The sequence below is a fragment of the Helicoverpa zea genome, chromosome 13 (assembly GCF_022581195.2).
Source record: "Helicoverpa zea isolate HzStark_Cry1AcR chromosome 13, ilHelZeax1.1, whole genome shotgun sequence".
In the NCBI taxonomy this organism is placed as follows: Eukaryota; Metazoa; Arthropoda; class Insecta; order Lepidoptera; family Noctuidae; genus Helicoverpa; species Helicoverpa zea.
The window spans coordinates 2880386-2894825 of NC_061464.1; the positions used below are offsets into that span (position 1 = coordinate 2880386).

Genomic DNA, 14440 nt, shown 5'->3' on the forward strand with positions numbered 1-14440 from the left:
AGCAAAGAAAACGTTACGACAATACACAATCACATTAACCTACGTGTCATTATTTAAAAGTAGAATCAATATCATATAAAAACATTTCAAGAAGTCCAAAACTTCGTCACTAAAAAAATCCTCACCTTTGTGAAAATAAACACTATTATATGCGAACGTCTCAACTAACTTAAGCGATAGTAAAATATTTTGCATTTAATTTTTACAATAAAATGTATCATAAATTCAAACGTGAGTTAATTTTTAAAAACATTCAGCATAGTACTTCTTCGAGAATGGATGGTTTGTGCTAATATGTGCTTTGTTAATCACCTTAACTTACAATCACAATTTTTGAGACAACGTGTTCTGACGGAAGCAGTGCATACAATCCGTCAAGCAACAGCGGCCCATAACATCACGCGGCAACCTGAGGCTCTCAGTTCCGTCAAAACACATCAACGAATTTACATTCATCATCAAACTCAACATCAGTCGTGAATACAGTAAAATCATTGAATACAATTCTCTTTCAAGAAAAAATACATCAAAAATTAAGTGAAACACCAACGTTCTGTGCAATTCACTAAAATTATACTTCTCATTTTAGCGTATTCTTAACAATGCAACATCGCTTAAATACATATAGAAGCGACGGTAGAAAAAAACTTCGAATGTATATGAAAACGAATACAATTCCTGAGCAATAGTTGCGTGGTACGTCGTGCCACCAGAGTCGACTGGATGCGAAAGCAGCTATTGTATGTACAACTTCGCATGGCTCAACGAACTTATCAAATTTAACGACGCACTACCAAGTAAATGTAATAAGTGACCAAATTGTTAACCACATACAATATGATAAGCTAACATCGATACATTATATCTACCTTGATGAATACATTAACAGGTGAATCTTAACTGACACAAAATTATCGATTTCAAACAATCATTAAGAGTAAAATACACTATCGATATGGTTATTGTAAAACCCTTATTATATCCTGTCGAATTCGGATATCGTTCCATTATTTTTTTTTTCTGTCAACAATGTGCTACCTGCCTCGAATCGTCCGACTTTCTCAACAAACGTCATACCTAAATAACACACTACAAATATTTTGATTGTTAATTTCGTTTTATAAAAATACTCTCTCACACTACGTACCCTCTCTCTAAAAACCCACGTCGCGACGTCACATCTTGTTCAGATCCCGGCTTTCCTTATACCTAGTTAGTAATACTACCAACATCATTATTCTAAAAGTATTTACATTTTTGCTCGACACACTTCCTGGCGATAATGGTGTTAGAACGGCAATTAAATCAAATAAGGGAACGATGAGTGGCTGAAAGCTTGAAATTTCATCAATGATCAAGTCTTCTTCACCTCAATTCTAACAATGACATGCTTGAATTAATGATTTAAGAGTTGAAGGGAGCAGCAGCAACCGATTTACTTATTCTCGATACCTAATGGCGAATCGAATGAGAGTACTTTAGAATTTACGTTGATGTAAATGTGAACCAAAGAGGAATGAAGTCATTTCGATCTTAATTTTAATCTTAAGAAAAACTGCTGAGTATAAAATTATAAACGATCTTGTAAGCCTAGCTCGCGCTTACGTAACTAGTAGGTGCTAAGTTAGTAGTAAAATGTTCCCTAGAGTAATTGACTTTGAAATATTGGTTGTTTGGTAGCGCTCTTTTGAAGCAGTGCTGTTGACGGGAACTGTATCCAAGGACTCCTAAAACGGATATTAATAGCTACGTTTTCGTAGAAAAGTAAAGCTTACTTGGGATATTAGGTTCTTACATTAGAATACAAATAGTACTTACACACGAAGATTTATAGCCTACATTCATAAGAATATGTATTTTTATGTAGATATTTAGTGCTGGGAAATGTACCGCCTAATTCACTGAGAAGCGTTTGGTTATGGTGTTTGTCTTCTGATGGTAAGCAGTGTTCATGGAATTATGGAGTTTCGTAAACCAGTCGTTTCGACAAAAATTGGATACTTTTGTTATTTCATACAAAATATTATTGTGTTGCTGGATGGCTGTGTCGTTGCATTAAGCGGTAAAAGCTCGGTAGAGGATTAATTGAATTTAATTGAAACAGGGTCTATTATTATTTATTTAAAAATTGTTTTTAATTATATGCAATTTTTGTCCGACCGACTGATTGAAAAATTGTACCAGGACCAATTCTGCAGTTTTGAATAGTTTGTGTAGAATTTTATGATATTATTTATGCCAATATTGACCACAAAACAGTCTCGTTTGCACTGAGTAAACTATTGATTTTGATGAGCATTTCGTGAAATGATCTTTACATATACCTACAATCATTAATCCTGAAACCAAAATAATTTTATATGATATTCATGTGTTTGTGTCAATTGTTCGGTATTACTCCAATTTTTCAATTTTAAATGTAACTATTTGAAATTTGAATTCGTACAAGATTTTTTTATAATTAAAAAAACATCTGTAGGAATCAAAATCAACTAATAATGTTTTGAGGTGTTTGCAAATTTTGAAACTTTTTTTTTAAATGCCAAAATTAGAGTAACCTTTTATATTTTTTTGCGCATAAAACTAAAGCAAAAATACTTACGATACTCATGCCTTTTGTTCCCTGACACCAACTGTACTAAGTCTAGTCAAAAATGCACACACTGGGTAACACGGGATACTACCACCGGGATATTTGTGCTAAAGAATCTATGTGTATTAGTAAATGTGATATTTATGCCAAAAAAAACTAAGTAAATCTGTAAACAGGAAATTATAAAATTGAATCTTGTTAAAAGTGGGAAAAGTCTAGTACAGATTAAACATTACTTTGTTAAGTAAAATATTGTCTATGATATTAGAATTTCGGTTTCCAGTTCAAGATTACTTGACGAGTTTTAAAATTGAATAAGTTTGTCTATTTATTTTGTCAACTTTGTGCCTTTGATAAAGGAGTAATCTAGTAGAATAGAGTAAGTAGTAAGTTTGAAAGATACTTCGGACCAATTTTGTACTTTAAGTAGTGGTAATCTGTAAAGTTGTAAGCAATATTCTTGCGATCCTTGATAAAAAAAATGTGTATTTACAACTATCTTCAAAACTGGTACCTATTTGTATACTGTGTACGTATAAAAGCAGATTCATTAGCACAAACATGCATTGTAAGTTGTAACTCAATTAATTAGATTAAAATAGTCACAACTTAGCAGGTGAAAACTACAGAAGCACTACTTTGGTAAAAAAAAAGAAAATAAAAATAAAACACACATCTAAACTGCAATGAACTGGTATTATTATAAAAAGCAATTACAACAAAAATAATTCAAAACAAAACGATGTACATTAATTTAAAGAACAATTGTTTATACAAATAATTAAAAAAATATAATTATAACAACAAACATCGACAAAATATATTTAAAGACAAAACATGTTTCAATTCAGTCCTCGAGCTTTAGAAATGCAATTTTTAAGAATGATAATGTTTCTAGTACAGAAAAATCATTTCTTTTTTCACTAACATTATTATGCAAAAACACAAAAAATTAATGTGAATTAAGTTTGTAATAATAATTATAACTGAAACTTAAATTACCATTTACTGGTTAAAAAATAAAGAGTAACTACCGGTCGACAAAAAAACTAAAAAAATAAAATCGGGATTACACAGCTTTCTAGGCGTAAACGTGAAGTTGTCATAATTTGCAAATCTTATTTAATAAAATTTCGATACACTATACTATACTTAATATAAATATAATACGATGAAATGATCTCAATTAAGTAGAAGCGTATGTTGTTACCAAAAACTGAATTTCTTTAGTGAAAATTACAACAATATTACGTTGATAATATGACATAATTTTCACAAAGAAATCCGAACATTTAAGTCTAAAATAACGGTTTACCGAATTTCTAGCGTGACCTCAGTTCATAAGGACGAATCATTAAATAAAAATCATTGGTGAATAAAATCGATAAGTCGAAGAATTCGTCAAAGTGAACTGAGGTAAGGCAGACTTGCGGTCAATAGTCGACTTACAATCAATGTTCACTTGTCAGTGGATTAAGTGAAATCTATCGATCACATCGTCTTAGGAGATAGGAACAGGGCAGTCTATAATAAAATCATTGGTGAATAATCACTGAAATTTGGACACTAAGACGCGTGACGTGTTTCACCTAATCCAGTGCTCATTAACTATTTGATCGAAGATGCGTCGAGGCGACGGTTGTGTGTGCACGGTGGTAGGCAAAATACAGAAAACAATGTGAGAAGAAATCAGTTGTTCCCAAAACGTTCAACTTTTAGTGCAAGTATGGTAATCATAAATTCGAAGATCGATATTATACACTAAAGCTGTCGCTGTTCTGTCAGCCATTTGTATTTTTACATTTGGCAATAAGTTTGTTTTTTTTTTAATCATATATTGAGCAGTTATCATTAAAATTATATTGTATAAAAGATTGCCAAAACTTACTTATTATAAGGTAGGTAATCGGTGGTAAATAAATATTATAATTATTTTATTTAAGTATTAAATTAAAAAGTGTAAAATTTGCAGTATAACGTTACGATAACTTGCACTACAAGTATAAAGAGAAACAATCATAAGTAATTCGATCAGATACCCTTACGATTAGATTTATATGAAAGTATGGTACATATTTACAAACAATACTAAATATCACTTATTAAATCACAACATGATCTTATGGCACACGATATACAGGTCGCCACGGTGCGCACGCGACGTCTGCCGACGCATCTTCAAACATTTTAATTTATTTAAGATATATCACCAAAATGGAAACGCGCAACCTAAAACTAACAGATCTTCAAGATACCGACCCAATGCCGGATCAGATCTCTCTATTGTCATAGATTCAGCGAAAAAAATACTAAAAAAAACATTATTTGCTAAGAAAACCAAAAAGTTCTAATGAAAATCAAACTAAAATAATTCTGCTAACACACTCAAACACACGGTAATGAATTAAAAAAATAATAATAATAGCGCAATATTCATAAAATACACAAGAAAAGTATACGTTACACATGCACCGTTATACTAAACACTACAAAAATAAAGTTGTTTCCATATAAAAAAATATCTTACCAGAATAACAAATTGTATAATTATTTTGTATACCGAGCTGTTTATAATACTCCCAGAAAGTAGAAACGCATGCGCTCCGATTTAAAACTGTTAAAAATCTCAAAAAATTAAAAAAAGATGCTAGCGAAACGACCATTTCCTAAGTGCTCTAATAGTTACTACAATCAATGCATAAAAACGAACAATATCAACCAAATGTTACTAAAACAACATCAGAAGACTAAGGTCCGCGGGCTCTCAGCGACTAGGCGGTATCGATAAGTTACTGCTGAAGTACTGCCCTCCGATATATAACGAGAGATAAACTTACAATCTTTCACTATCTAAAAATGCTTTATAAATTCTCAACTGAGGGCATACTAGTACGTAGATAGAATGCAAAACATTTTCCAACTCATTGAGGACTATAAAACATTCTTGATCGCCACTTTGTGATGTTACTATTACGTATAAAAGAAATAGTATTATATTCAGTAGAGGTTAAAAGTCATTGTTTTACTAAAATCCAAACGCCGCAGTCAACTTTGTCATTGATAAAACCCCTAACATCATTATTTCCCTAAAATTTAGTAACTACGTTAAGTGGGGTAGTAACCAAAGATTGTCCATTTCAGCTCAATCAATTTAACACTTACCTAATTAATAATGTAACAACTCCTTACTTAGTTTTTTTTTAATAATCCATAGTTTCCATCGACACAGAATAAGTGCTAATTAAAAACAGGAAGTGCTATTGTGCCGTAGAAATAATCTTAAAACTAACAACAATGCCGCTCGATGCTCTCTTATTTACGATAAAATCACACGCTTAACGCCTAACAATTTGTTAAGTAATAATAGTTAAAATATTGGTCCAACAAATGGGCTAAATAATACAAATGCCCTTAATATTCATCCCTAATTTAACGATGTGGGATATGAAAAAATATTATTCAATAGATCAAAAAATGATAAGGATTCGAGAACACCGTTCGCGCGAAATTTCGGATCGATCCAACGGAATTTAATCTCTAACCATCAATCAATAGGTACTCGAATAACAATGTCAATACTATAACTAATCTCATTACAGTTTCGTTTAGAAATAATTCATAAAGAGATCTTATGCCGAATATTGTAGAGAATACCCATCGCAAGCCGGTATGATCACATCGAGACAGCCACATAGTTGCACCACTTGCACACTTTTAGCAAGTTCCGTTCACAAATCGTCACTTGAACTACAAAAATTGACACTCGCTTCGCTAGAACAGTAAGTCCTTACGTCGATTAATAATAATAATATTTACGTCTCTGGGTGTCGATTTTTGCTCTATAGTTCATCGGTCATTCGGATCTCCTGTGATCAGAGCGTGCTACTCACATGCCTATGGGCGGCACTTGCACGTAGCGATAGATGTAAAGCCGGTAGTCTTTACTGGCGAGGACCACGGAGCCGTCGTCCATGAGCGCCACGTCGAAGCATTGAGCATGTTTCACTTTGCTCTCTAGCGCGGATACCAGTTGCCCGTCCTGCGTGAATATCGTCAGATTAAAGTTGTTGTGGTTGTCAGCGATCAAAATTTCGCCAGCTGCGTTAATGCCAACACCAATAGGGTAGTTAGTTACACCCTCGCCGCCGATTTGACGCAAGTAAATTCCTTCGTAATTGAATACTTTGACGCAATGTGCGCGGTTGTCACTGATGAAGATCTCTTGCTTGTCGTTGACTACAACTCCATTGGGGAATTCAAGATGTTTAGAGCAGCCGAATTTCTGTAGCACGTTGCCAATCTGGTCGAAGATGATTACGCGCATTACTTTGCATTCGACAACGACAATGCGGCCCTTGTTGTCCACCGTCACGCCGCGGGGATGCTGAAGGATGTTAGCACCGAATTTGCGCACAAATTGGCCGTATTGGTTATAAATCTGAATTTGATGAGTTGGTGATCTTTCAGTTACAATTATGTCGCCTGAAGTACGGACAACGGCTACTCTATTCGGGTACAGCAGTTGGCCGTCCCGTTTGCCACATTCACCAAATTGGAATTTGAAGCGTCCTTCCTTGTCGAAAATCTGTATGCGATGATTGTTGGTGTCAGCAACTATTATGTCGTTTTGAGCATTGACAGCTACTCCGCTTGGCTCAGTAAATTGACCTTCCATCACACCAAACTCTCCGAATTTGCAGTGATAGATCATCTTTTGTCGTTTGATTTGAGATTTCGGCGGGAAAATGGCAGTAGATATAAGCTTGTTTGTCAAGTCTAAAATAGGATCAGCGTGGGCCGAAGATGTTAGCGAATATGGGTCAGCCGTCGTCGGAGGGAACAGCGAGTCGCAACCGCCGTTTGACCACTTCTCGTAAGGGTTGATGCCATTCAAGTTTATATCTCCGATAGCAGATGAGAATGGACCTAGACTGTTGGCACTATTGAATCGTTTCGAAATGATGTTGGACTCGAAAGGTGACGTGGATTGGCTTGTAGGCCCAAGTAGTCCATTTGTATATGGGCGATCGAGCACCCCGTTTAAGCCAGTGGGTAGGTGGATTCCACCGTTCAGGCTACCTGAACTTCCATTGACGCTGCTGCTGCTGGATGATGACCCACCGTTCAATAAGTTGCCGTTGGTAGGGCGAGCAATAGGTGGTTGTTTAGTAGGGCCAACATTCGCCTCTGAGCTAGAGCGTACGTATCCAAAAGTGTTTCTTACGCCAACTTGTATGGCTTGGTAGTTCGAGACAAATTCAAGTTCACAAGCTGTCTGTACGCTCTGTTCCGGATTAGAACTCATTAGAGATTGCAACTTCGTGTCTAACAATTTTCTGAACATAAGTATCTCAGCAATATTGGCGCATTTTGTCAATCGCTCAACGAAGTCGCACGTCTGGTATATCTTATCAACAGTCTCTTGAGCTTTCTGCCCGACTACTGTGAGAGCAATTTGTTTCGTGGAAAATACGCTTTCGAGTTCTTTCAGTAGTTCTTGCTTACGCTCCTCGAGCATAGAGCGGTAGAATTGGAACGTATCGTTAATTTCATTTTGAGCTTTGTGGTACTGAACTTGTAATTTACCAGCAGCATGTTCAACAGTTTTGACTACGTGCCTAATTTCAGTGGCTCGAGTCTTGGCTTCATTTACAGCCGTTTGCATCAGTTCCAATTGTTTGGGCCCAGCGTCAGATAAGTGCTCACAGTCATGCAAAGCAGCCGGGTGTTCAATAATCGTACATTCCTTGCAAACCGGCACGGAGCAAGTGCGGCAGAAGTATTTTAAAATATCATTTTTGTGTCTCGGGCAAAATGCGGTTTTGTCGCCGCTCGCTGTTAGGGTAGATCCGAGCATACCCTTGTCATCTTTCAGGTCCGTGAACGCCAGGACACGGTGACCTTCGAAGCAATGCATGAATTGGTGCGCCATAACGCAATTTGGGCAGAGGAAATTAGCGCAATCAACGCAACGCGCTACGGCGTCTGATTCCTTGGACTTGCAGCCGGTGCAGCGGGCTGAAGGTGAGTTGGTCTGGCGAGCAGTAGGCAGAAGATCAGCGTCCTGCTCTACAGCCGCAGCTATAACAAGATTGGTGAGAAGCCCAGGTACGCCGGCTGTTGGTAGCTGGCTGTCTACGCGGCAAGTGACGCAGGTGACTTTGTCGGGGTGCGTTTGTTCCCTCTCCAGGCAACCCCGGCAGAATGTGTGGAAGCAGTTGAGTACTTTGGGGTCGACGAATGTTTCTCGGCAAATAGCACAGGTGGTGTCGAGGCCGTCGAACTCACGGAGGTCACATACGGCGGAGTCACTCGCTGGGGGCGAGGATCCACTGAGAGTCAGGGGCGATAAGGAGCCACGCTCCAGCGAACCTATTGAGTTGGCACCGGGCAGCGACTCAAGGGACGGGGTGCGTGAGGCCATCTTCAGGAAACCGGCATCCCTGAAACAATATAAATGCACTTATTAATAAACTAGCCAAATAAACATCGCAACGAATATGAAATTGTAAACGTCGGAGGTAACCATTTCTGTTATTAAACGTGGGAAAGACACGTAATATTCCTCAAATATTTTTATATAGGCAGACATCCTTTTACGGCTTACATGAGCTAGAAAATTTCGTATATGAATGGTGGGTATTACGTAAATGCATTTTCCCTCGGAGCCGTGACCTTAGATACAGGGGAAGCCACTGCTATAAACTTGATAAATAGAGAAGCTTTACCCAATACTTTCAGGAAATTTACGAGCGGCCGTGCGATACACCGGAAGGAGCCGAGTAGAGTAGCGAAAACATCAATAACGGTGTCGAAAATGCAGGGAGCCAGGAATGTTTACATGAGATGCACTTCCCAAGGGCGGGGGTTACCATGGAGACGTGTAGGGTGTCGGCAAGGGGATCGTTCTCGAATTAGAGGGTGGAATATTTCGACTCCCTCTTTTTACCTTAGGGGTATTCGAGGTGAATGGCCTTGGCAGCCAGTTGGCTTAACGGCTCTAATGTCTATTTCCAGAGTTGCAATTCAGTTGCAAATTTGGAATTGTAATGACGCTAATCCGCAGCTTGCGGTGCGAAACTTTATGAAATATGGCCCCTGTTGTATTTTTATACGGCTTTTAATTAAAAACGCACGCCGATGAGGCGATAAAAACGCGGCTGGGTACATAAAACAGTGATATTGAATTACCTATCTACATTTTAAAGCAATAGAAAACTCGAATGTACTACTTAAAGTGAAGAGTAGGTACACCGAACTCTTAGTAAATTAATTACTGTTTGTAAAAAAAATACAATTTCATAACAGACGATTACTTTTGACGCTGCAGAACACTCAAAAATATTTAGTGAATCCTTCAAAAGACAAAGGTAACATTAACAAAACGCATTTCTACGAAGATTTCTGAGAGTGGAACTGGCGACTGGAAAATATATGATTTGTCCGATTTTCTCAAGATTCCATTAATTTCGGTCACAATGTTTTGGGTTATGACAATCGTTCGTATTTAAAATTCTACGGGGTAACGCGCGTCCGAAAATAACTTTGAGTAGGGTCACTTCATATAATTTCAGTCGTGACCGATTTTTCGTCAAGTTAGCCTCGAGTTCAGTTCAAAACTTACAACACAGGTAGGTACGTATAACCTTAGCGAGTACATACATAGGATAGATTCCATCCACGTAGTCTGGTCCCTTTACAATACATCACTGGAAGCCGGCCTGTCTAATTTCTGATACATCGTACTAAGTTAGGCTCGCACTACATCAGACCAGTTTGAACAATAATTTTGGGACATACGTCTTGTGTCTTAAGATTTTGACGGATTGAAGATTATCAACCGAAAAAGACCGATATTTCATGCACGTATTGCATGACCTTAAGCATAAGAAGTTGAGGAATACCTAACAATTTCCGTATTTACTGCAGTACTGCTACCATTTATTAAGCAGTGTAATAACACCACTGAAATAAAGGACTGTAAGGGTCATACCACTTAAATTATCTGGACAATCTAACCTATAGGTATTTGCGTGATAGATGGAAACGGCCGCAATACATCCCGGGCGCAGTTTAGCCCCGAGTGACGGGCGGCTCAATTGCATTGCCGATGCTGCATACAAAATGGCCGAACGGGGAGCAATGAAGACATAGCAGGGAATTTGTACCGGTTTTGGCGACAAATTAGGTACGTTTGGTACTTGGTACGTAATGTGATTGGATGGAATTGAGTTTGGAAGTTTAGAGGCGTTTGGGTGTAACGGGTTGTGTGATTGCTCCGCTATGCTAGACTTTGTGAATGTTTATGGATGGACTAATGTACGTGTGTTTGTAAATGGCTTTTGGATTTGGAAATCACCCATCCGTACTCGGCTCCCTTTATATCGTATCGTATGATCCTAATTACTTATTTCAATGTAAATTGTTGTAGCTAAAAATCAGTTAGGTTTACGTCATAATATTGGCTCATTTTCATTATTTTATACCACCAATAGTAATTTAATAATATTAGAACTTGGATTGCATTAACTCATAAACCACGAGATTTGGAATGTATGTACGAAATCTATATAGGCATGTATCTATAAACGACTAGTTCATAAAATAAATTTCTGAAACTGAACATTTATAGCTCCAGTAATCCTGTCTAAAAGCATTATAGTACCAATAACTCTAGCCATATTGACCAATAAAAGGGAATTACGTAAAAGCATTTACTTTGCCCTCAGTTCACTAAATTGAGACCTTGTACTAATAAACTGTAATCTCTCGGGCCTTTAATAATTAATCTGTATTGTCTGGAACGCAAGAATATGTAATGGGTTACAAACTTACACTCGAAAAGCTAATTAATACATCTCCATCATCATCATCTGAGTACCAGTGTTTTACAAGGAGCGACTGCCTATCTGACCTCCTCAATCCAGTTACTCAGGTAACTCAATACCCCTTGGTAAGTCTGGTTGTCAGACTCACTGGCTTCTGACTACCCGTAACAACTTCCGAAGATGTTATACCTACTTCTTCGAATGTATTATTTTTACTACCAATATTTTTTGAAATTCTTGAAGATATTTTCCATTTAATAAGCGAGGAATTTTCTTCATAAATATAGCGTCCAGTGAGTTTTAAGCCTCCCCTTATTTTATCATGACTTCGTACAGAGGCCGTAGATATTGTTCAGGGGATTATAACAGGTGGGCTTCGTATTCACCTGTATTTTTAGCTTTATTATTACCGTTTACTCTATTTATTCACGTACAATGTCTTAAGTAAACCTTAATTTATATTATTAGTAATTAACGCTATCAATGAATGCAGATTTGAAGTGTTAGGGGTTGAAAACCCATGTAAATGTACCATGTCTTTCGTTTCCTTGTCATTCATAACTAACTTTCTAGAGCTTCCTTGTAGCAAGGAAGCAAGCATCAATGTGATTTTCATTAAGATATAGATATTTTTGTACATTGTCTTTGTATGCGTAAGTTCGAGTCGCCGATTCATAAAGACAATGTACATGAGCAAAAAACAATACTTCAATACTAACCTAAGTAGGTATACTTCATGTTCCAAAACCATTGTTCTTTTCACTAAAATGTCACCTAAACTTCTCAGCATAAAACTAATTAACCTGTCTCATGAAATCGCTGCTTCAGCTGCAGTTGGCCTAGCTTACTCGTTTCATAGTGACATGTTGCAATGCAAGCATGTTGCAGACTGCATCATACGTAATTAGTACATCGATATTCTGCAGAGTCAGCGGTCAGCGGTTTGGGGGTTATAATTAGGTACATACATCTGTTAGTAATTAATGCAAATAGGTTAATGATATTGGTTAAATTTCGACAGTTTGTTTGTAAAAATATATTTAAGTTTATAAATAGTATTCCGGAGTGTAATAAATTTCGCCCGAATCTCGAAGGAATTAAGTACTTCCCACGCATCGATAAGTTAGTCTATATGCTATTCTGATATATGCACTACAAAGTTTCATCAAAATCCTTGCAGTAGTTTTAGCGTGAAAGAATAAAAAATATACCCACATACATACATACATCCTTTTAAACTTTCGCATTCGTAACACCTAATAGTAGGATATGTGAAAGTACCTAATTCTTATAATGTTGAAGTATCATAGACGCCTTTTAATAGAATAGAAAGCCATCATCCGCGAACTCAAAGAATGATAGGATCTTCCCCAAACCTTTCGATAACAGACATACCTATAGTTAAATCTAATAGTCGAACCCTTTCTGCACCCTCTCCCGTATCAATGAAATAAATTCACACTTACATAAATATCGAATTTGTAGAACTCAATTTGAAGTTAAGATTTGTATCAGAATACTATGTGCTTGGCACAATAGTTGAAAATTGTCCGTTGCGCCCACAGACCTATGTGGCTTCTTTGTTATAAAGAGGCTAGATAGGGCTACATGCAGAAGGTAGATATGATGGTTTTCAATAAATATTCGTGCTCTTTGCTTTGCAAATAAAATATGAGGGGCAGATCATCCAGAGTTGTATTTGTTTCTATTTAAACCGAAACTGCTATTAGTCAGCTAAAGTTGTGGACAGTCGATTGGTAAAGAGACAGTGAAAGGGGAATGGATGGATTGTATGAATGATTACATGAATAAGAAAGGAGTAAAAGTTTGGGTACTGACAGAAAGGAATATACCAAATACAATTAAGCACAGGTCAATAAGGAGAAGATGAAGTCACATACTAGGTTTAATCTTTAAAGCAATGGAGCATTCATGCCTAGGAATACTAAAGCAATTAATAAATTATGTTTCTAAAGTGATATAGTAAGTTCTAGACACTTCCATTTACAAGCGATCTTCACAAGCCCATAGCACCGGCCCGCCATTAATTGCGATTGGGTCGAAGCAGATTACTGAACCCCAAAAGGCTTCTCGAACTATCGTAAATCACAATTTGTTAGACACAAAAATAGACCCAAACACCTAGCAATTAGAGTAGGTATTCGCATGTAGTGTAAGGTGACAATTGAAATGTTAGGGCGGGTCTTGTTCTTGGAAATTGGACGGTAGACGCAAGGTGAAGTAAAGACTATTATTTTAGGGTAACATGTACTAATTTGGGACCATTGTTAAGAAATACGCAGGCGATGGAGAGAGGTAAGATTATATTAAGCGGTTCCTATTTATTAGCATTGTTCGCCAACTTACACGGAAATGATTTTTTGTTGGCCCAGTACTTGGACATTGACTTTAATATTTTGGATAGGAATAATTGTATATAAATCATAATTGGAATATTTTGCGTATAAACTGATCAAGCAGATAAGTGGTCTCTAATCGAAAAACAGCGGATGGATCGATACCACTAAGCTTAAGGGTAAAAAAAATACAGAAAGTCATCCCTTCAAAATTATCTCTCAGCTTAATTTTTCAAAATATCCATGTACATAATTGATCACGTTCAAGCAATAACTATAAAAAGAAAGTCCAAATTAATATTCAAAACACGCACTGAACTAAAATTATCATAACTAATTAAACTTTTATTACAACGAAGATCTTCTGAACTGATTGCTGAAAGTATTTTATCCCTTAGATATAAGCTGTTAAGTTTTTTGTTAACTGATTCAGACAAACCAATTATTTATTGTATGGTGTTGGGTTTCATAATATCGACCATATATTTTAGTAAGCTATGTAAGGACCAGTGTCCACTATTACAATTAAATATATGTGTAACGTAATTATAGAATCCCGCGAATAAATGTCCATAAATTCTGATATGAAATATATGCAAAGCTTACGTATATTTTAAACCTACTTACTGACGCAACACAACAAAATTTAGTCAAAATATAAT

The 14440-nt window shown here is 36.6% G+C and overlaps 1 protein-coding gene across 5 annotated transcripts in view; it reads right to left on the reverse strand.

The window, feature by feature from the left end:
- Positions 1–3270: 3270 nt before the first annotated feature.
- The window catches only part of LOC124635912 (brain tumor protein), a 448880-nt gene continuing 437710 nt past the window's right edge, over positions 3271–14440 (reverse strand). For all 5 annotated transcript variants that reach the window (XM_047171870.1, XM_047171868.1, XM_047171869.1 and 2 more), the window contains one exon: positions 3271–9036. In XM_047171870.1, the coding sequence (XP_047027826.1) occupies positions 6480–9017 (2538 nt within the window). In that variant the 5' untranslated portion in view covers positions 9018–9036 and the 3' untranslated portion in view covers positions 3271–6479. The remainder of the gene's footprint in view (positions 9037–14440) is intronic.